The sequence below is a fragment of the Sinocyclocheilus anshuiensis genome, unplaced genomic scaffold, assembly GCF_001515605.1.
Source record: "Sinocyclocheilus anshuiensis isolate Anshui unplaced genomic scaffold, SAMN03320099.WGS_v1.1 scaffold9, whole genome shotgun sequence".
Taxonomy (NCBI): Eukaryota; Metazoa; Chordata; class Actinopteri; order Cypriniformes; family Cyprinidae; genus Sinocyclocheilus; species Sinocyclocheilus anshuiensis.
Genome location: NW_015540887.1, coordinates 743,858 through 766,358, shown reverse-complemented (window position 1 = coordinate 766,358; position 22,501 = coordinate 743,858). Strand labels below are relative to the sequence as shown.

General features: G+C 37.0%; 1 protein-coding gene across 1 annotated transcript in view; it reads left to right on the top strand.

Annotated features, from left to right (window-relative positions):
• The first annotated feature begins 13,135 nt into the window (after positions 1-13,135).
• LOC107688718 (unconventional myosin-XVI-like) overlaps positions 13,136-22,501 on the top strand; it is a 218,296-nt gene continuing 208,930 nt past the window's right edge. Inside the window, exon 1 of the mRNA XM_016486454.1 lies at positions 13,136-13,400. Within this exon, the coding sequence (XP_016341940.1) occupies positions 13,340-13,400 (61 nt within the window). The 5' untranslated portion in view covers positions 13,136-13,339. The remainder of the gene's footprint in view (positions 13,401-22,501) is intronic.

Here is a 22,501-nt window from a genome sequence, read left to right as displayed (position 1 = left end):
GAAAAACGTAAATGCCCCGCCACTAAACCTAACCACTTTACCTCAACAACATAAAAAACACATAATAAAAAATAAAACGTATTTCCATGTAAAACTGATTGTAATTGATTGAAAAATAAATAAATAAATATATATATATATATATATAATGAATGAAGGAATGAATGAATGCACTGTAAACATAAAAAAAAAATCATGGTAAAAACACTGGCTGGCTTTAACAGAAATTCACATTAAAAAAATGCTGCAATATTTCAGTTATGACGGAATGCCTGCATATTTGATCTCTTACATTATGTGTTAATATACTACCTGAACAACAAAAAACGTATTACTTTAAAAAGTACTGATAACCATCAGGTGTTACATCTGACCATATTTTACAATAAACTGACATACAGTAATTTTCATACAGTAACTTTTTCATATGTGGTATTAGTCACACAAAAGGCACAATCATATTCATATATTGTTTCTAGAGTCTTGCTCTCTCTGTCTCTTCATCTGTTTCTCCTTCTCTCTTACGCTCTCCAGGTGAGTGACGTTAAATGTTACTCAGACAATCTAACATTAAAGGAGTCGCTCACCCACAAATGAAACGAAAGTCATTATTTACTCACCCTCGGGTCATTGTAAACCCGTATGTTGTTATTTCATTTCAATGGCAGCCTGGTCTCACTCCCAATGCATCAATAATGCATTTTATGTGTTTACCTGATGCGTGTTTCAATGCTTTCAGTGAGAAACCTTTGGCATCTAGACTGAATTGAAGAGCATCAATATTCTGATGATCACAAACCCAGTTTCTCAACATATCTAGATCATTTTGATGGCTAAAATGTATCCATTCTTGTGTAAGATAAGATATGGTATTAGATATTCTTTTCATTAGCTTTTCTTGTATCTGGAAATTAAATTATATACAATATATATATATATATATATATATACATATATGATATTATAAAATCAAAATGCTGCAATATTTCAGTTATGACGGAATGCCTGCATATTTGATCTCTTACATTATGTGTTAATATACTACCTGAACAACAAAAAACGTATTACTTTAAAAAGTACTGATAACCACCAGGTGTTACATCTGACCATATTTTACAATAAACTGACATACAGTAATTTTCATACAGTAACTTTTTCATATGTGGTATGATTTTTTTTCTGTATTCACAATTAACCATTTAACATATTTTAATGTAGCATGTTTTAAACCTTTTTGTAAAACATTTTTTTTTAAGTGTACTGTACAGTACTTATTTTTAATTTTTATTCATATATTAAAAAAATTATTGTGGCTTTATTTTTATCTTCATGTTATGTGCTTTATATTGCTGAGAGGTTTAGGGCTAAGGATCAGGTTGGGTGTTTAAAAATATCTAAATAAGACTGAAATTATTGTGGCTCTTCAAACTGATTCATACAGCATATCTAGTCATAAAGTTATACCTCAGCATATAATGTCATGATAATAATATTGCCATGTCCTTCATGTTGTAATGCCAAAGGTTTTCCAATTAATAACTATTTATTATTCAGTTTGTCGCTTTGTTCCTTACATAAAGCTATTATATGCCTTCAAAACACGTATATAGAGCGTGAGTTGAACTGACTACATTTATACTTTTATGGAGGGTTTTTTTGTATTTGTGTTCTATATGAAGAAAGAGCTGCACGACTCACATGAATAAAATATCCTAATTCTGTAGAACAGCTTTATCCTCAGAAAATGAGTTTCAGTGTGACAGATCTATCACTCCTCTCTTGTCATCTTATTCAGAGGAGGGATTTTGAAGAAACTGTAAGAATTTGTCCATGATCGCCCTCTCAGTCTTGCCGTTTTCCTCCAAAGTACTCTAGCTAAGTTTCTAATCTTCATGATGTGAAATGAAGTCCTCTCAGCCTGTAGTGACATTTAATCTCATTGGTCAGTGAACTATCTGGTGATATAAAATGCATTAGCATGCTTGGAGAAAGTCTGTCATAATATGATGGAATATCCTTTTAGATCTAAAACAATAACAGAGATCTACGCTCACCTTTTCCAGCACCGTCCCATGCGCAGCCATAACAAAAACAGCAGAGAAATCAATCCTGTCACATAACAGCAGGGCAAGAGATCAATGCATTCGCATGGGAGGGAGCGTGTCACTGCAACAAATCAAAACACAAACCCTTATCACACATCAGACACTGACAAGGAACATGAGACGCTTGGAATTATGGGATAAATGTGCTGATTAGATTTTACTGAGCAGCATTTCACATACACTTGCATTTCATGTGTATGTGGCATTCACACACATTTTATGATATCAGGGCAGCTGTATCATCCTGACATATGGCTCATGCCACTGAAAATCACAAACTCTTTTTGAAATGATTGACTTTTGGTTGCTTTGCCTTTGCATTAGAGCTGACACCAACCTGAACTGACAGAGCTATAAATATTTGTGTTCATTACAAACCTAGAGCTTGTCCAATCATATTGCCTTAAAGGCTTCGTTTTCTCATTAAAACGCGGACAGCAAGCCAATGTTCCCTCAGTCATATATCAGTGTTCTGGTGTTTAATGACAGAAATTATGCAGTGCTTTGCAGATTACTGATGCGGCAAAACAGCTTGCTGCAGAATTTCTGCTTGAAATGAATGAGTGAACTGGGAGTTTTCATTTGGCCCTTAACCCACTTCAATACCCATCTACAAAATAGGCTATCATAAATCATCATAAATTCACCATTGATTCTTGACTGTGGAACACCTGTGTAAACAAACAAAGGCTTAGAAAATGATACTTTTTTTTTCAAAAAGTTTTTTTGTTTGAGGTTTATTTGAGATTATCTAACTAGTGACAGTGCTGAGGAGTAACTAACTAGCTCAGCTACTTTTAGATGACAGAAGCTTTTCTAGTAAGAAGCTACTTCTAGTAACATATTGATGGTTTCAGATCACATCGTTCATTTAAATGATTAATTTCATTGAAACTGCCCTTTAAATAGTTCAATATTTTTAACTAACTCCTTTTAAGGAGAGCTTGACTGTAGGTTACAGTAGGCTATATATCAATTATGAGCTTGTAGTTTGGGTAACTGCTAGGCTAATGAGTTAGGATTAGCCTGCTAAGACAGCAGTCTAATCGGCTAACAGCATGTTAAGCTAGTATGCTAACATGTTGCTCTTGCAAGCTAAGTGAAATAAACAGGGGAAAGCCAAATTTGACCATTTATAGCCCTGGTTATATAATATGGCATCTGAGATTTGTGTGTGTGTGTGTGTGAATCATTTGTGTTGTAGTCAGAAGCGTCAGGCACGTTCAAACCTTCATCTCATTTGTAAGCATCTGCTAAATGAGTTTGTCAAGCCTGTGTATGGCTGTAGGTGTGCTGTTAGAGGCATATTTGTGTGTGTGTGTGTGTGTGTGTGTGTATATGTGTGTGTGCGCATGTGTGTACAGGTACATGTTTTTCTATACCAGTGGGGACCCTGAAGAGGCTACACACCAACTCATGGGGACTCGTGTCACCGTGGGGACATAAATTGAGGTCCCCATGGGTAAACAAGCTTATAAAGAATACAGAATTATTATTTTTTTGTAAAAATGCAGAAAGTTTTCTGTAGGGGTAGGTTTAGGTGTAGGGCGATAAAATTTACGGTTTGTACAATAGAAAAACCATTATGCCAATGGAGAGTCCCCAAAAGGATAGCAAACCAGACAAGTGTGTGTGTGGTGTGTGTGTGTGTGTGTTTGTGTGTGTGTGTGTGTGTGTGTGTGTGTCACTGGAAAATATGTGTCCCTGGACCACAAAACTAATCATAAGGGTAATTTGTTTTTTGTTAAATTGATATGTATACATCAACTGAAAGCCGAATAAATAAGCTTTCCATTGATGTATGGTTTGTTAGGCTAGGACATTATTTGGCAGATATACAACTATTTAAAAATCTGGAATATGGGGGTGCAAAAAAATCTAAATATTAGGGAAATTGCCTTTAAAGTTGTCCAAATGAAGTTCTTAGCAATGCATATTATTAATCAAAAATTAAGTTTTGATATATTTATGATAGGAAATTTACAAAATATCTTCATGGAACATGATCTTTACTTAATATCCTAATGATTTTTGGCATAAAAGAGAAATCGATAATTTTGACACGCAATGTATTTTTGGCTATTGCTACAAATATACCCCAGCGACTTAAGACTGGTTTTGTGGTCCAGGGTAACATATGTTAACTATCCATCTACACTTTTTACTGTAAATGAGGAAATATTCCTATTACAGCTTCACCAGTTCCTGTCTGTAGGAACTTCAGGAGTTTGCATCCCAAACTGTTGCAAATCATGGCTGCAGGAAGAACCATTATCAATTTAACACTTATGTTGTGATTACACGACAACTAAAAACAGAAATGTTTTTCATTTGCATTTCTTTTTAATTTTCACGTGCAGACAAGAATGTTGTAAAATGATCCCTGTTCACACAGATTTGTGATAACGACTAAAAACATTGTATTATGCACGCTAGACCAGTAGTTTGTGATGTCACATTGTAAAGAAACACTACACGTCTGCGCCCATACAGTACCTATAGACTGAACACATAATATGCATGCGCATGACATCACCATTTTCACAGTCACATTTTTGTATTTTACACACAGACAATGGTGTTGTTTTCAAAAACTTGCACTTTAAAACACATTTTCAAAAGTTCGTATTTTCAGGCCCCTGTTGTCGTGTAAATGAACGGTCAAAGCCCATAAAAAAGTTTTCAGGTTTTAGTTGAAAACAGTGTTGTGTAAGCACCCCCTTAATGAGCACTCTGAACCCAGATGAACCCAACAGAATTTCATTTTCTTTAACTCAACAAGTGCTTATGAACAAGAGTCTCAGGAATGTGGACCCTTGAGAATTTAGGATCCAGGGAATTATCTGCATAGGAGATACTATTCTCTCTGGTCTTGTTTAGCTGGTAGAATGTGAAGCTCAAAGCGAATGATCAGCATCAATTCATAAATCATTCACATCTCTGAGCTTTAGTTCCTGCTCTCCTACAATCCGTTGTTATTTGATGTCTTTTTGCTCTGCTGTGGGTTGGTTGAGATGTGTATCTGACCTACTTTTGTTCCGTTATATCTCTTCTCACCATTTTGTAGTGTTTTCCCCCTCAAGATGTGCTTTGACTGTAGCTTTCATAAAATACATTGTTCCATTCCCGTTGAGGTTTAGATTTATGGACATCAATTTCATAAACACTGTCCTGGGAGGACATTATCTCACTATGAAGAACACTGAATCAAATTTAGCCAGCCAATTTAGTAAATAACTATTCATTCATGCATGCACTACTGAGAGACAGAATCTGTTGTATTATTGGTTTCAGAGGCGCAGCACTGGTACGCTAGATGAGAATTGATGGACAAATGAGCTTTGTTTACATGACATTGAAGAGGTCTGAACGACCCATCAGGCTTTGCCACTGCTTGCTGGCATCGTCTTGCAGTTTCCTTGCAAAACTGTCAAGTAACTTCACAGTTTCACAGTTTGCTCAGCCTGCGGGAAGAGAAAACATGAGGGGATCCTTGCTGAAGGTAATTTGTACACTGGCTTGTTTGTGATAGAAATACTTCTGACAAGCACACATGCATTACTGGCATTGAAGGTCATGAATAAATCTCTTGTCTTTAATATAAATAGCATTTTAGTGAGTGTATACTCACTAAAGACTGTATACCAAGATGGTTTACTCTTAATACTATGAATATGAGAGAGTACAAAACACAATATTGTGGAATAAGTCCCGCCCTCTAAATAAACGAGCCAATCGCCAACTGGTGAAGTCAAGAGATGCCAGTTCCCAGATAAACAATCAGTGTGCTGAATGCACAGTTGGAACTGCACTGTGTGTACCAACTTGAAAATGCATGCTTTGTAATGCTATTTGGGCATAAGAAACAACATTTATGGATCAATTTATGATATTTCAGTATTTCCCTATTCCCCAGTAGACAAGAGTTGGACTTGTCTGAAATAGCTGTTCAGTGTCATTGCAAATAGAGCTTAAAACTTGCTTTACTTGAAAGGGACTTTGATTACAGCGTGTTTTACCTTGTAAAAAAGCATTCATTAATTTATTATTAGGCAAAGTAAAACCCAAAAATACATCTGAGAGCTTTTTACCCTTATCACACAACGAAGAAAGGCAAAGTGTGAGTTCTACAGTACTTGTCTCTAAAATAGAGCATGTTCATACACTTGATGTAGACTTCTTTTTCTTTACGCCAAGTTCAAACTAATAGACTAAAGCATGTCACCCTGTGCAGGGACACTCAGTGTTTTGTTTTATGTCATGTCAATGCACACTTTACACAACTTATCACAGGCTCTGCGTGTCAGTTACAAGATCATTTTCATCCTGACTGTAGTTATGATCACGTAATACGTTCTCACATGAACTCCTGCACAAATAAAACATGAGAATTGATGCTTGAGAAAATATATGATAAAGCGTAGGCTACTAAACACACCTTAACCATTTTTTGACAGACTGATTATGACATAAGAAAACCAGTAGAGGGCCAGTGGAGTCAGAATGAACCCAACGTTGGATAATTTATGCAAAATAAAAAGGAAACGTAATGCTTCTTAGTTTTAAATCCTTTTGTCTGTCTGCCTCACACCATTTGTTATCGCATGCTCTGTCATCCATGCATTGCTATGAAGGTTTGGTGACAGCAGGACAAAGAGCATTGATTGATTGATTTCCTGTCTGCAAGTGACACTTTCTCTTACAAAACAAAAATATATTGGAATTTACTGGAAAATACATTAAATTAAGCATGACTATATTCTAATATAATACTTATACTATACTTACTATACTTATATATTTTATATTATATATATATAATTATATACACAAATATGTATTATTCAATATATAATAATATATTAATACAATATGTTCTTAATACATAATGAAATGTGGTATTCTTTTTTCGAAAGAGTTCCTCTGTCAGACAGCTGAGGTCAGAGGTGGCTTTTGGTCAGCTTCACACAGATAGCATAACAGAGGTTGCTAGGTAGCAAGAACGCAGAAGGTATAAACAGTTCCACAGTGAAAACGTCATATTTGTACGCTTAAAAGAGAAAGAAGTCCTGGCGACTGCTTTGATTCTTCAAAGAAAGAAAAAAAAAGGAGTGGTTGAAAAATCAGATGACAGCTTGACAAGGGATGAGAGCATATTAAAAATAAATAAAACAATAAAACAAATATAAATCATTAAAAATAAATTATGATGCATTTAAGATCTATTCATAAAATTGTATTACTTTGTATGTTATTATTTGCATGCTTCTACCAAATGATCAGAGGTACTGTAAAATGAGATTTAATAAGCCAACAGGCTAACAGTATGCTAAGCTAGTACAATTTATTTGGTAACACTTTGTAAGTTGTAAGTCATTTATAAGTGATTAGTTAATGATGAACTAATCATTTACAAAACATTCATAAGCGATTAATCAGTGATATGCTAACAATTTGTGTATGTCTTCATTTACAAGTCATTTACAAGTAATTAGTTAAAGATGAACTAATCATTTACAAAACATGACTATGCGTTCATAAATGATTAATGAGTGATATGTTAATATTTTATCTATGTTTTGTAGATTAAGTTATAAATAATTTACAAGTGATTAGATGATGATTATCTAATCATTTACAAAACATGACAATATGTTCACAAATGATTATTAAGTAATATGCTAACGATTTACAAATCTGTCGTAAGTTATCTTAAAGAAATAGCATCATGAAATTATAAAAAAAAATTTAATTTAAGTGGTTGCAAACAATTTATTTTAGCTATATTTAAATAAAAAAAAATGTTGAAAGTCATTAAAATACTCCATGTGACATCAGGGGTTCAACCGTAAGTTTACGAAGCTACGGAGACAGTATCACGATGCATGCGCGCGCTTCCGCATCATGTAAACAATGCATGAACTGGAAGCATGCGCATGCGTGGTGATACTGTCTCTGTAATGATGGCATGGAGAAGGAGGATGTGCACAAAAAGTCTTAGGGGCAGTCATGACCTAATGGATAGAGAGTCAGACTTGTAACCCAAAGGTCATGGGTTTGAGTCTCAGGTCCGGCAGGGATTGTAGGTGGGGGGAGTGAATAACCAATTTGTTTTATGAATACTGTGAATCTGGTCATACTGTTTTTCACCTACTATATAGTAGAGAAGTAAGCATTTTTAGATGCAGCCATTTGCTGTGGTTAAAATGTCAGGGTCAAATTAGAGCAAAAGGTTAATACTTCATTAATATTTCAAATGAACGTCACTTCACAATGCTCGACTGGCATGACATGTGAATAAGCCTTCACTGTTCACAACCAGGTCTTTTTAGATAAAGAATAGAAAAATTACATCCAGTTCGTTTTTGAACAAGGTCAATGCTATCCACATTATATTACCAAAATGTAGGACCAGTGAGGGAATATGGCCTTATGGTTACAGAATCAATTTCCTTTATTCCACAAGAACATGTAATTTACTCTTCTGCTTGGAATTAATCAGACTTATGATATTCCAGTTGAGAGCGATAGCGGCTATTCTGGTCCAGACAGTAATAAGTGGGCGGGAGGTGGTTCCTGGTGAGTCTCTTATCTTTTTTACAGACTATGATTAATATGAGGAAGTACAGGGTCTGTATGAAGATGTAGATCCCCCAAGGTCAGACTCGAGACTATCAGAGAGCGCACCATAATGAAGGGAGGCAGTCCCATTAACTATTCATTACTGGAGACTTGGTGGAGAATGTAGGAGCTTAACCTGAACACCCAGACATGGCTGCAGGTGGGCTTCGTGGTCTATTTGTGGGTGACTGAAAAGACCGGACTAATCAATAAGGTGGGGTCAGAATGAGGAATCTATTTGTGTGTGTATGGGTTTTTGAAGTAAGGGATGATGAGACTCGACCCTGCATGAGGAATGTAGGGGGTCTCTATTAGTGGTTGGATAAAACACCCCGTCTTTGAGTGCCTCGGGGGTTTTACCCCTTAAAGAGTCCAGCTTTTGAACAAGGATACCCCCTACATGCCTCCCCCCAACATACACAACCCATGTGCTGACAAAGGATTGGGGGGCGACTACACTACACCTTACAGAGAGGGAGGGTTGGATACGCTCAAGGATATGCAAGAAACAAACAGTGTCACAGAACGGCCAAACCAAAACCACGCCATCCAGGGTTTCCATGGCAATGCCAAACTGATGAATGAATGACATCATGGTGACTAGGAGGTGAGAGAGTGTGAAATTGATTTGGTGGAGCAGAGCGGAGGCGTACACAGGCAGGCACGTTTTTCTCAGTGTCCCTACCTTTTCTCTTCCATTCATCCTTTCCTCTAGCGTTGGACGGGATTGCCGGTAGGAATCCTACCGTCTTTGCTGTTTACTTCAGTGTTTGGTGTGCTTGTTTGTAAAACTCTACTGATTTTTTTTTCCTTCCTGGAAACATGAAGGTAGAGAGTAAACGTGTGCATGGGGAAAAAGGGGTGAGTGAGTACAAGAGAATCTATCCGGCAGGTCATGCTGAGTTAGAGGACTGATTTGAAGTGCAGTTGGTTCGGCTCTAAATATACCATGTGTAACGTGAGGGGTGGCGTGTGTGGGGGGATAAGATCACTGTGGGGACTTTAGACCCCAAAAATGCCATTGGACTGTGTTGATGTCATATCGCCATCTAACTGCTCCAAGGTCATGAATATTAGTGGACATTTATTAGTGTGTGCACTTGGATTTGTGGTACTCCAGGATAGTGGATGTATTATATGCATCTCTGGATGTGTGTACTGTAAGCGTGTAAACATCATGTGCACACTGTGCGAGCCACCATTTTCCCACACGTTCTTCTTTGCCAGCATATAAAAGGTCTGTCAATGTCATGGGGGCTGTGGGAGGTGTGTGTGATGTATGTTTACGATGTCTTCTTTCTCCGTTTTTATGCTTCTCCGTAACTATTAGTGGGGAGCTTGTTCCCAGCCATTATAATGGCTGGGAACAAGCATCGTGATTGATGACAAGCATCAACCTCCATGTCCATAGCAGGAGCGCCAATCAGCAAGGGTTAAAGGTCATGGCTAAACCAATCAAGATGCTTGATCTAGTCACTCTCCTGCTCAGTTGTTTTGCACAACACAAAAGTGTGATGTTTGTTTAGGTGCATTTTTGATACTTGTGTATGCATTTTTGGTATAATTGACACAAGCAGAATTAATTCCTGCGTAAACTGTTCATGCAACCATTCATGTGCAAATTGTTGCATTGAATTGAGTGTTTTACGAGCATTTTACACAAATTCATTCTGCTCATGTTTCGTGAGCGAGGCCTGGTTTGTGCAAATGTACGTGTATTATTACTGAGAATGTCAGAGTTGGGCAAATGTTCTGCTACGTTTTTTCATCGGAGCTATGGTATGATCAGCGTTTTTCACTTCATCTTTTCAATTATTCATGCTGCTCATTATGCATGTGGGTTCATTTAGCAGCTTCATTTGAATCTTTACAGCGACTTTCTGAAGACAGTGGAGCAGGGAAATATTCAGCTCTAGGAGAGCCTTTGTTAGAGACATTAGTTGTAGTTTTGAAACCAAATTTTCATATTTTTACCTTGCCTTGTTTTTGAAAGTGCTTGAGGTTTGCTAAACTTTTTTTTTTTTTTTTTGGTGGCCTTTTTACATCATATTATATATTTGTAAAGAATGGGTTCGTTGTGTATAGCAAAAATGTGTGTGTAAGCAGTGACAGGGTCGAGTGAATGATTTCCTAACATTCTTCAGTCTGGGTACATATAGCCCAAACTGTAGCAATGTGGGTCTATGGATGATGTATGAACACTGCCACCCTCAGGCTGTGAGAGGAAGTGCAATGTTACTCTTTCAAGATCTATATATTAAAGCTATCTGTTAGTATTTTCATTCATCTCTAGAGCACTTGTTCAGTTAAATGTAGAATTTCCAGAAGCATGTGATTTGAAATCTGTCATCTTTGCTCATAATTGCTCATGTAGAGAGTAGTTCTTCATATAAGCATGAGATATGCTAGTCTAGTAGTTTTGTTTTTGTTTAGTATATAAGGGAGGCAAATCCTGAACTGACTGCATAATTGCAACAGAACTTTACAGATAATTTATTTTGTGTTCCACAGACAGCAGTTTTCAACTTGAGAGTGGTAGATGATGACAGAATTGTCCGTTTAAAGCAAACAACGCAGCACTTGAGTTGTTGTGTTAAAACTTGAGCCGTGTTTCAAATAATGTAGGCCTACTATAGACAGTGTAATTATCCATATAGTTGTATGAACCTTTATTTGTTTATTTTTTAAACTACACACGTTTTTGGTATAAGTTTTGGTCATCAAAGTGTTTGAAGAATGGCAACTTACTGCTAGGTGCTGGTAACTTTAGCATGTTAGCTAACACAAGTCCATCTTTAACATGAATGCCCAAAAATGGCTTTTTACACACTGTGAATACAGCATACAGCTCATTTTTGTAAAGTACTGTCTTCTCCAATAAACTTTTTGCAGCCAGTACTTCACACTTTGTTACCAAATCATATAGAATACTATAGAAGTGAAACAGGGCATATTATTTACTGCATCCCAATTTGCATACTAAAACTTTAACAGTAAAGAGGTTACGATAAAGGAGTTTGAGTAAATAATATCGATATCAAAATATATCAATATCTAACCTGAAAAATACTTATTTTATCTGCAACAACATTGTGAATTTTATAAAGATAAATTTGACCATTAACTTTTAAATGCATCATGATACAAAAACTCAAAGAGAGTATTTTGCATGAAAGACCAACGGCAGTATCTCTCCAATATAGTAGGAAGAAGTGTAGTGTAAATTAAATTACCTGAAATGTGGTGTGTATACAGTGGGTACGGAAAGTATTCAGACCCCCTTCAATTTTTCACTCTTTGTTATATTGCAGCCATTTGCTAAAATCATTTAAGTTAATTTTTTTTCCTCATTAATGTACACACAGCACCCCATATTGACAGAAAAACACAGAATTGTTGACATTTTTGCAGATTTATTAAAAAAGAAAAACTGAAATATCACATGGTCCTAAGTATTCAGACCCTTTGCTGTGACACTCATATATTTAACTCAGGTGCTGTCCATATGGCTGCAATATAACAAAGAGTGAAAAATTGAAGGGGGTCTGAATACTTTCCGTACCCACTGTATATGAGTATGTTACCTGTGATTAGATGATTGACAGATTACGAAGTTTATGATGTTTATTGACAGTTTATGGTGACAGGATGCATTTAACTATGCAATTATGGCATGATAGTGTGTCCTAAAACTTACCTACACTTCTGCTACACACTCAAAAGTATGCATGTACTTTTTCTTCACAAAATGAGCACATATTTTTAGAACATAGAAAAAGTGATGAATTGGGATAGAACAATTATCTGTCACTATGGTTACAGGCATTTACTTGTGGGTTAGAAAAATGAACTGACTTTGGTCACATGGTTACTGACATTATATGATCTGCTTGGGTCACCCCTAAATAGTAAAATAAAGCTGCCAATCCCAAATAAACATAGCCTATATATGCACTTGTCCCAGTGTTTGCTTTCACACTTGTACTCTAGTATACTGCTATACCAAGACAGGCTGTTGCTTAGCAACATGACAATTTTGTTTACACCACCACAGAGGAGTGAGCAAGCGAGTGAATGTGTGTGGATCATCTGCTGTGCATGGCTGTGGTCAGATCCCTCTTGCCTCGCTCTGCTCCCGTCTCTGGGGAGATATTCCCTGCCACCACATGTCTCCTCAGAGCTGTCTTCTGAGAGATTCCTGTGTTCCTGTCTGTTTTTCCCTGAGCAGGAAAATGCAAAGAGTGTGTGGTAAGGAAAATACTGCACATGTTTGGGTGCTCCTCCAGCTTTAAGCTCTAAAGTAGGTCTGGAGAGCAAATCGGACATCCTGGCATGAGTCCTGGTATTAGTCATTTAGAATCTCATCCAGTCAGGGTCAGACTCCTCCCTTCATCCCTCTCATGCTCTCTTTTTTAGGTCTAGTTTTCCGTTAGGCTCTGTTGTCAAACAGCTGTGGCTTGAGGGACAGGTGGAAGTTTGAGAATGTTGAATGACTTCAGAGGGAGCAACTGTCAAACTGGCTTCATAGCATAACAGGAGGTGTCTCAATAGAGTAGAATGGACCCTGAGCAAGGAAAAAGAGAAGAAAGAAGAAAAGAAAAGAAAAGAAAAACATGAGCGAGGCAAGGTCAACCAGTGTGATGCTCACAGTACGACTGACAGATGATGGGGAGGGTAAGATGAGGATGTGGGACTGTACCTTTGACCTTTCATTTTTTCTTTCTTGCGTCCTTTCTTTCTAAATGAGCAAATGAGCATTGAGGGTAAGACTTTTTTTTCTCTCTCTCTCCCTTTCCTTCTCTCCCCTGGCAGTGGCAGTTAATGGGCCAAATTAATCATGGATATTTCAGGGCTTTTCTCCCAGCAGCTTGTGTTTGTGAGTGAGAGATGGAGAGAAAGAAAATAAATATACATGATTATACTGACTGCAAATATGGAGGACACAAATAAAACTTATAGTTGGATAGTTCACCCAAAAATGAAAATGACCCCATGATTTATGTCAATGTCAATTTTATTTATATAGCACTATTAAACACAACCATGGGTTGACCAATGTGCTGCACAATAAAAACATTTCAATAAGACAGTAAAAAGTACAGATTTACTCGTATATCGTAAGCATAGCGTAAGCTCCGGTGAGAATATGCTAGTCTCGCGAGAACCAAGTTTTGTTTACAGCAAAGGAAAATTAGTCTCCTCTTGGCTTATATCGAAATCCTCCATTTTTTCTTTACAAATCCATGCATCCTACGTCATCCTCTGAACGCCACTTTCTCGTGAACATGCATACAACTTGTATGGATTGTACAACTTGTCTGGTCAGAGGAGAACTGGCCCCCCGACTGAGCCTGGTTTCTCCCAAGGTTTTTTCTCCATTCTGTCACCGATGGAGTTTTGGTTCCTTGCCGCTGTCGCCTCTGGCTTGCTTAGTTGGGGACACTTCATTTCCAGTGATACCGTTGACTTGATTGCAAAGATACTATTTAAACTGAGCTGGATGTTGACATCACTGAATTCAATGATGAACTGTCTTTAACTGAAAAATTAGTGTTTACTATTGTCATTTTGCATTATTGACACACTATTTTCCTAATTAATGCTGTTCAGTTGCTTTGACACAATCTGTATTGTTAAAAGCGCTATATAAATAAAGGTGACTTGACTTGACTTGACAACTGTTAGCGGAAGCTAGAGATTATGGTTTATAACGTTTTAAATAGGGATATTTTTCTTACAAAAACACATCAATTCACTTCATAAGGCCTTTGTTAACCCCCTGGAGCCGTGTGGAGCACTTTTTTTTATGACGGATGGATGCACTTTTTGGGACATTTTTTATATTTTAAATTTTGAATATAACTGTATTTTCATAATTGTATTCGACTGAAAGAATAAAGTGATATACACCTAATATACAACTAGGATGACTTGGAGGTGAGTAAATCATGTGGTAATTTTCATTTTTGGGTGAAAATTGGGATCGACAATGTATACACAAATGAAAACAAAAAAACAAACAAAAAAAAAAAAAACAGTAAATGTTTGCACACCAGTATCACTGCTGCAATTTTTAATGCAATGTTTAACACTCTTTTCAATATAACGTTTATAGAAGAAGGTTTTTACAAATGATTTACACAGAATTTAGTTCTGCTCACTGTTCATGAAGCCCGGTGGACATTTACTAAATTCTACATATGATGCATTGGACCTTGCATCTGTTCCCAGCTTGGGTTGGATGTATTTTTCAATAATTTAGCAGAAGTAAACACAAGGTAAACACTGATGGAAAATGGTTGCTTAAGAAGGAAAGAAACAGAGTAATTGATTTTCAGGTGTTTTGAGTCTGTTGTGCTGATGTTTTCCTGAAGGTAGCTCAGTACGAGATGAGTGAGCAGTCAATCTGGATCATGCTTGTTTTGAAGCACTTTTTGAACTCTTTAACTGGATATGCCTGAGTAGAAACATAAATGAATATTTATGTACTGAGCCAGACTTTCCTCTGTTCATGCTCAAGAAATTAACCTTTAACAATTAACTTGATCATTTATACATTGGGAGAAACAGTAACAGGATGGAAATACGGAGCTAAACGCAATAACATCCATAAGATAAATAAACTGCAGTATTCCCAATATAAAATATTCTGGAGTATTTCTTATTTTTTTATATCAGAATTTAGTACAGCTCTCTGAAACAAAAGTGACAAAATCTACTCAAACCAAAATGGTAAATATCTTGATACTGAGACAAAATGAAACTTGAACAGAAAGCCACTATGATTCCATCTCTAAAAATTGGGACTTTAATATTGTATCCAATATATTATGGGAACTGTCTAATTGGAATGATCCATCATTTTAACTGGTAGACAGTTATCCTCTCTGTAGCTTGTTCTGGCTCTTATTCTAATCACTTTTCACTCTGTCGTTTTCAGTTTCTTCCTCACATTCTGTAGCTTGTCCAATCAGTCTAGGCTGTTCATTGCTGTTCTGTCAGGTGACTGTGGTTGTAGATGTGACTGAAGGGCGGTTCAGATTCCTGCTCTTTGGGTGCAGTGAGAGGCAGAGAGTGTGAGTACTGCTCAATTAAACATTCAGAGACAGCTCTACCCGTACTGACTCCAGGTTTGCTGCCTTCACTATGGAATACAAAGTCATCTTAATTGGTACCACAGACGATCCTCTTGGGCCTTTGCTTTAAAAAAGTTTTTGTCTTCGATATGTATATAAAAGTGTCTTAGTTTAGTTGGGATAACAGAGTTTTAAGAGAGGCTAATTACTCACAGTCAGCCACAGTGACAGTGACTGACTCAATCCGCTTGATGCTGCTGAATATTGAGCTGCTTTTTTGGGGGATGAAGGAAAAAACAACAGGATTAAAATATTTAATACTGCTTGCAACTGAGATTAGGATAGATATAGGGGTATTGTGAGGGAATGTACCAGATTTCAGGCATTAGAGTGTATATGTGTGGATTAACCTTTATTTTGGACTATAAATTTGATTGAACTATGTGTGTGTTTTTATTATGTTAACACAAAAGCAAGGCACTTTAAACAGTTCATTTACCTGATGCATACTGCACACAAAAATGTCAAACCTTGCCTGAAATTCACATAGGTTTTGAATCAAGCAACCAAGTTACTAGACCAGGGTTCCTCAAATCTTGCCCTGGAGGGCCAATGCGCTGCAGAGTTTAGCTCCAACCCTGATCAAATTCACCTACCTGTGATTTTATAATGATCTTGAAGACATTGATTAGCATGCTCAGGTGTGTTTGATTAGGGTTAGAGCTAAACTGCAGGAAAGTGGATCCTGTGGGCCAGATTTGAGGATCCCTGTACTAGACTGATATGATGTGTATCTCTGAGGGTATAATAATTTTCTGGATTTGGCAGGTTAATTGCATCAGATCTTTTAAAGATAAAAGACAAAAATGTTCTTTGTAGCACTTAGTAGTAAATTAAGTAGATATCCACAAGCAGGATTGTATATTCTGCTTTGTTTTTGAGTTATCTGAAATAATCTGTACTTACTGATTTTGTATAGACAGACATTCTAATAATTTCTGTAAATCTTTCTCATATTTTTTCAGTGTTCTCTGTGGAACCATTTTCTGAGACTGACACACCATTATTTATTTATTTTTGTGTATGATCCATTTCAGATCAACCCACCACTTAAAATGGTACTATAATGGGTTATTTGCAGTCTGGATGTGTGGTTTTTGGGCAGGATAAACTCAGTTGTTGGATCAGACTTTATGCCACAAATCAGATGTCTGGCTGTGTGAAACTAAAAGTTCACAGATCTCTCTTTACTCCTTCACTCCATTCACAAACACCTGATCCACTGCAGCAGACTAGCCTCTATTGACTCTCAGTCTCTCAGTCTCAGACGCGACATTACTTCATCACATTTCTCAAAATGGGCATTGAACCAGTCAAGCTCATTTGAAGAACCAGCCATTTAATCCAATAAGAGCGCTTCGGCTCCAATCATTAAAGTAGGCCAGTCAACAGTCACATTAGCACCACCTCCATTCCTGACTCTTAACGCTCTCCTTAATGTACAGACGATTTGTCTTGCTCTGATGTGGGTGCTGAAGAATTAAATTAATGGATTTTGAAATCTTTCATGCTTCAAACTGGAAAACAAGAGCCTACAACCAAAATGTTCGGTAAAGTATTGTGCATTTATATGCATGGACTTTTGTTGTTGTTTCCACAAAAACAAGTATATTGTTTTAAAGCTGCACACAGCTGTCAACATTTTAAACCCTTGTTTTAACCCAGTGGATGATGGTCACATTTCTGACTGTTCATGTGATCCAGTAACAAAAGTTTTGGACCCCCTTGTAATTGGGTCACCCAAGATAAACATATATAAACAGCCTAAGTTTGGACACTAAACTGGAAGCATCCAAAGACATCAGGGAGTGTTTAAGACATCACAGTGGAGAGAAAAAAAGAGAGCAAACCACATATTTGTGGATGAAGGGGCAAGTGAGAAGACAGATAAAGGGCTTAAGGAGTTAGAGCGAGGAAAGGAAGAGATAAACGTATTAATCCACAGCTTAATGGACCACTAGATTATAAGTCTACTGTACCGTTAGTGTGACCTGTAAATCCAGTAAAACATCTTTGAAGATTCCATAAAATATTTTATAATCGGACGTGAATTAAGTATTGCGCTTGATAGCCAAACGATGTGTATCAATACAGAGTTTACTGAGGGTAACGTTTTAGGAGATTTCCATTTGCCAGTTTACTGGTTCGGAAAATTAACCCTAGAATTATGCTAATAGAATTCAGCAGTGAAATTTGGGGGAAAAGAAATATTTAGCAGTGTAAATACAACACAGGGGTTGAATAATTAATGCCATGTAGCGATTGCATCACATGTTTAATTCATCCCTTAAACCCTGGCCCTTCCTGAGGTGCTTACCCTCCCCAGGCCATGAATGTTGCCGTAATTGAAAGTGCTGGTTCAATATGGCTGAACTGATTCATTAGTGTTTGTGAGATCCTTGTCACAAGCTGTTTTAATTAGTGAAAAGAGCTTCCTCAGGGTATCATCAACAGCTTTTACAGCTGTGGTGTGTGAATATGAAAGCAGGATAGCGAGGTAAGATACACTTGCTATTTTTAATAGGCACTATGAAATACCGCTTGACTATGCCATGCTCTTTAGATGAACTTTTGATAGGCATTACAAAGGTTTTGCCTGAGCTCTTATGTTCACGCTAGGACCTCAAAAACCCAGACAAACATAAGTCTTGCTTTTCTTGTCACGAAAGAAAAAAAAAACGAAAAAAAAAACTTAAATTATATATAGAAATGGTACTGCCTCCTTGTGACAGATGCTTGATACATTTCATCATGTTGTGTTTTTATTATGGGATGCAGAGACGTAATTAAATAATGCAAGCAAAGATTATTTTGAATGATTGGCACTCTCTCATAACACACTCCATTGATACGTATTCCTGAAGAACAGTGTTTTTCCTCATATCTAACAATATGTATTTAATCAAATTTAAATGACAACTTACAATTGTCTGATATATGCACGAGTTTATCACATTTCAAAAGACTTGTGTCTTGTTTTTAGGAAAAAGTTTTTAGGACTTTTTTTTCTCTTTTAACTAAAGTAGACAGTAACCAAGTCTTCAGGAGCCATACACTTTGTGTGAGAAACAGGTATACATTTAAGTTGTTTCTTAATGATTTACATATGCATTTGGCAGACACATTTATAACAAACCAACCTTCACTGCATTCAATGTTTGAGCTACTGGAGTTCTAATGATAATCTTGCTTTAACTTGTTCAAATTATGATGAAAGTACACCTACTGTACCACTGTGACGAGTGGGGTGGGGCAGAGAGCTGTGGGAGCGGATATGAGCAACACCTGTGCCAATCACCGGTCTCAAGTCCCACGGAGGAGCTCCAGAAGGATAAAAGGAGGGGTTACGACAGTGCAAGACGAGAGAGAACCAGGCCTGGAATATTTATGTGCTGCTTTTGTTTTTGTTTTATATGGCCGACTCCACCGGCCTCGCTCCACTCCCATGGCTCTCAGCCCCACCCCCACTCGTCACAACAACATATTATACACAACTATATTTTCAGTGAATGATAACTTTAGTGTGTTCCTTACACAACGCTATGTCACAGATTTAGAAGTCTTGAAATATAGCTTAAAGTTCGTAGGGACTGTTTTCTAGTGCTGTATTGTCCTCTTTGACTCTTTGACAGTTACTTGTCATTGTCTACTTTAGTAATGGAACAGAGCAGCTTGGACATTCTGCTTAATAACTCATTTTGTGTTCCACTGAAGGAGAGAATCATACAGGTTGGGAATGACAATAAGCTTGGTGTTGAGTGGAAATGTTACTCTTCCATTTACTGAAGAGCAGACACATGATGGCTTTAGGTACTGACATTCAGATATTAATTGCTATGGTTGACCCAAATAGCTTTGAGCTGCATTTCAATGTGATTCCTTGAGAAAACAGGGTCAAGTGTGATCCAGCCCCCCCCCCCAAAAAAAAAGCTATACAACCAAATTAATAAATACATAGATAAAAATAAAAATAAGACTGTGAGTCGATCGATTTAAAAACAAAACAAAAACATACTGGTTTGGAACAGCATGAAGCTGAGCAGATAAGAATTTTGTTTATTTTTTGTGATATATTTCTTTAACTGTATTCAGTTTCAACTTTAGACTTCGCCCTTTTGCTCAGTTTTGAAATTATGTATATTGACTTGCAGCACACAGCTGTGCTCTCAGAGGTTTTGATGTAGTGATGGCATGTCCTTCATACTCATGATTAGTGTTCGGTTTATTGCTGTAGTGGCCTCTTCGCCCAAAGACAGCGAAAGGTCTGTGAGACTGACAGCTGTTGATAAGGGTGTTTTTCCATGCTAGTTCTGACAGCTTAATACATACGCCAAGACTCATACCACATCTCATCATTGGGAAATAGGGTAATTTCTCTCTCTCATATGCTTTCTCTTGCTCATCTCTGTTCCTCCCTCTCGGTCTTGACATTTACCTCAAATGACACTCCTCTCTCCGATCCTTTATTGGTCTGACAGAGGAGAGCCGTTTTCCTCCCTCCGCTTGGCTTTCTCTCATCTCCAACTTGAAGGTCTGACATTTCTCATAGTGCACAGATGGAGGGAAACATCACATCTCATTTCTCTGGGCCCTGACTCACTGGCATAGACAGTACTCTTTTGTGACCTTTGACTAAGGTGGACTCAAGTGCACTGACTAGCAGCTTGCTCATCTTTCTTTTGTCACATGTGAACTTTTTATTTTTTGTTAAAAATAAAAGGAGAAATTGTAATGATGCATACAGTCATGCTCATAAATTTACTTTTGCTACTTTTTTTCATAGGTTTACATACTCCTTGCAGAAACTGTAAGACGTTTTAGAGTGATAAAATCGTAAAAAGAAGAAAAAGGAATGAAAAGCCCTGAAAAAACTCCATACATACAAGACAAAATAATCACTAAATTTACACAAATTATTCCGTTCAGAAGGACTCATGCACAACTATCACAAAAGCTACAGCCACTGGTGCTTGAGGTAGCAACACACAACATTAAAAATCAAATGTATGTAAACTTTTGAGCCTGAAAACTTTTGTTTTGAAAAGTTTTGTATGTGTGGATGGGCCCTTCTCAAATTCGTTGCTCTCTAACTACTGGGTGATTCTGGCTGGTGAGAGAAAATGGGGTTAAGGGTCTTTTGTCCCCTCAAGTGATGTATAATCTCTATTGCTCATCCATGAAACGACCTTCTCTGAGATCACATCCATGGTGGAAGATGTCTACCACCCCTCCTCTGAGCATTTGCAATCTCTTATGCTTTTCTTTCTGTTAAGTAAATCTCTATTGTTTGCTTAGACTTCCATCTAATTTAAAAATTACTATTTCACCCAATATTTGTGTATACTTTTTATTTTTATGCATTGTAAAGTTACAATGAAATAGAAGTAGTGACAGTAGTCTTCTATTGTGATGTACAGAGTAGATTATTGAAAAAGAAAAGAAAAAATGCAGGGTGGTGACTTAGTTCCATCAGTCGGTTGTTGATTGAATTTTAAGATGCGGTCATTACTCAATAATGAATGCGAGCTTGTAAGTAAAGTACAGGTTTTAAGTGGACTAACTTTTCACTGGAATTTTATGACATTTTGATTAAAAATTATTAGAAAATGGAACATACATAGATGAAACATTCACAATAAGATCTATGACATGCATTTACAAAACAGAGCGAATTTTCATGACAACTTGCATTAGCTTAGCAACATGCTAACATCAAACTTTATTGAATTAAATTTAAAGTCCCATGCACTTTCTCTGAGAATATTACTCATATGACACAAAGAGTTGCCTCCCTATGTAGAGTGTTCCAATTTATTAACTTATGAGGTTCCATTTAAGGATGCCATTCCCAGGAAAAAAATGTGCACTTCCATAATGTAGCCTACTTAAAGTGCTCTAATTTCATGCACTAATTTTGTACTTAATAAACTAAAAATTATTCTTTATTACTTAAAGGGTCATATGATGCGATTTCAATTTTTCCTTTCTCTTTGGAGTGTTACAAGCTCTTGGTGCATTAAGAAGATCTGTAAAGTTGCAAAGACTAAAGTCTCAAATCCAAAGAGATATTCTTTATAAAAGTTAAGACTTGTCCATGCCCTCCTAAAACGCCTCGTTTAAACACGCCCCCACATGTCTACGTCACTGTGTGGGAAGATTTGCATAACGCCGCCCAAATGTTCACGCAAAGAAAGAAGGCGTAAGTTTTATTCTCACTGTAGTATTGTTGCCGCCACCACCATGTTATGGATATGCTGTGTGTTTCATTGTGAAAGCGAAACTACTTTGATTTGCCTTCCAAAAGAGGACGATATCCGCTTTGTCATGCCTAGAGCTGATCCGTGCTGGTTGCTGAGGAAATAATACAACTTTGCATTGTCGATCGCCGGATCGGCTTTCACCGTGGAAGAAGCGGAGTCCAGCCCGGGGTCATCACATGTGGTTGCTGCAAGCCCACTGGACGCTCCTTCGTCGAATCCGCCGCCTCTGCTTACTCTAGCTCTCCGGCCGTTTTATATTTAAAGAGTTTTTATATTTTATATACAGGTGCATCTCAATAAATTAGAATGTCGTGGAAAAATTCATTTATTTCAGTAATTCAACTCAAATTGTGAAACTCGTGTATTAAATAAATTCAAT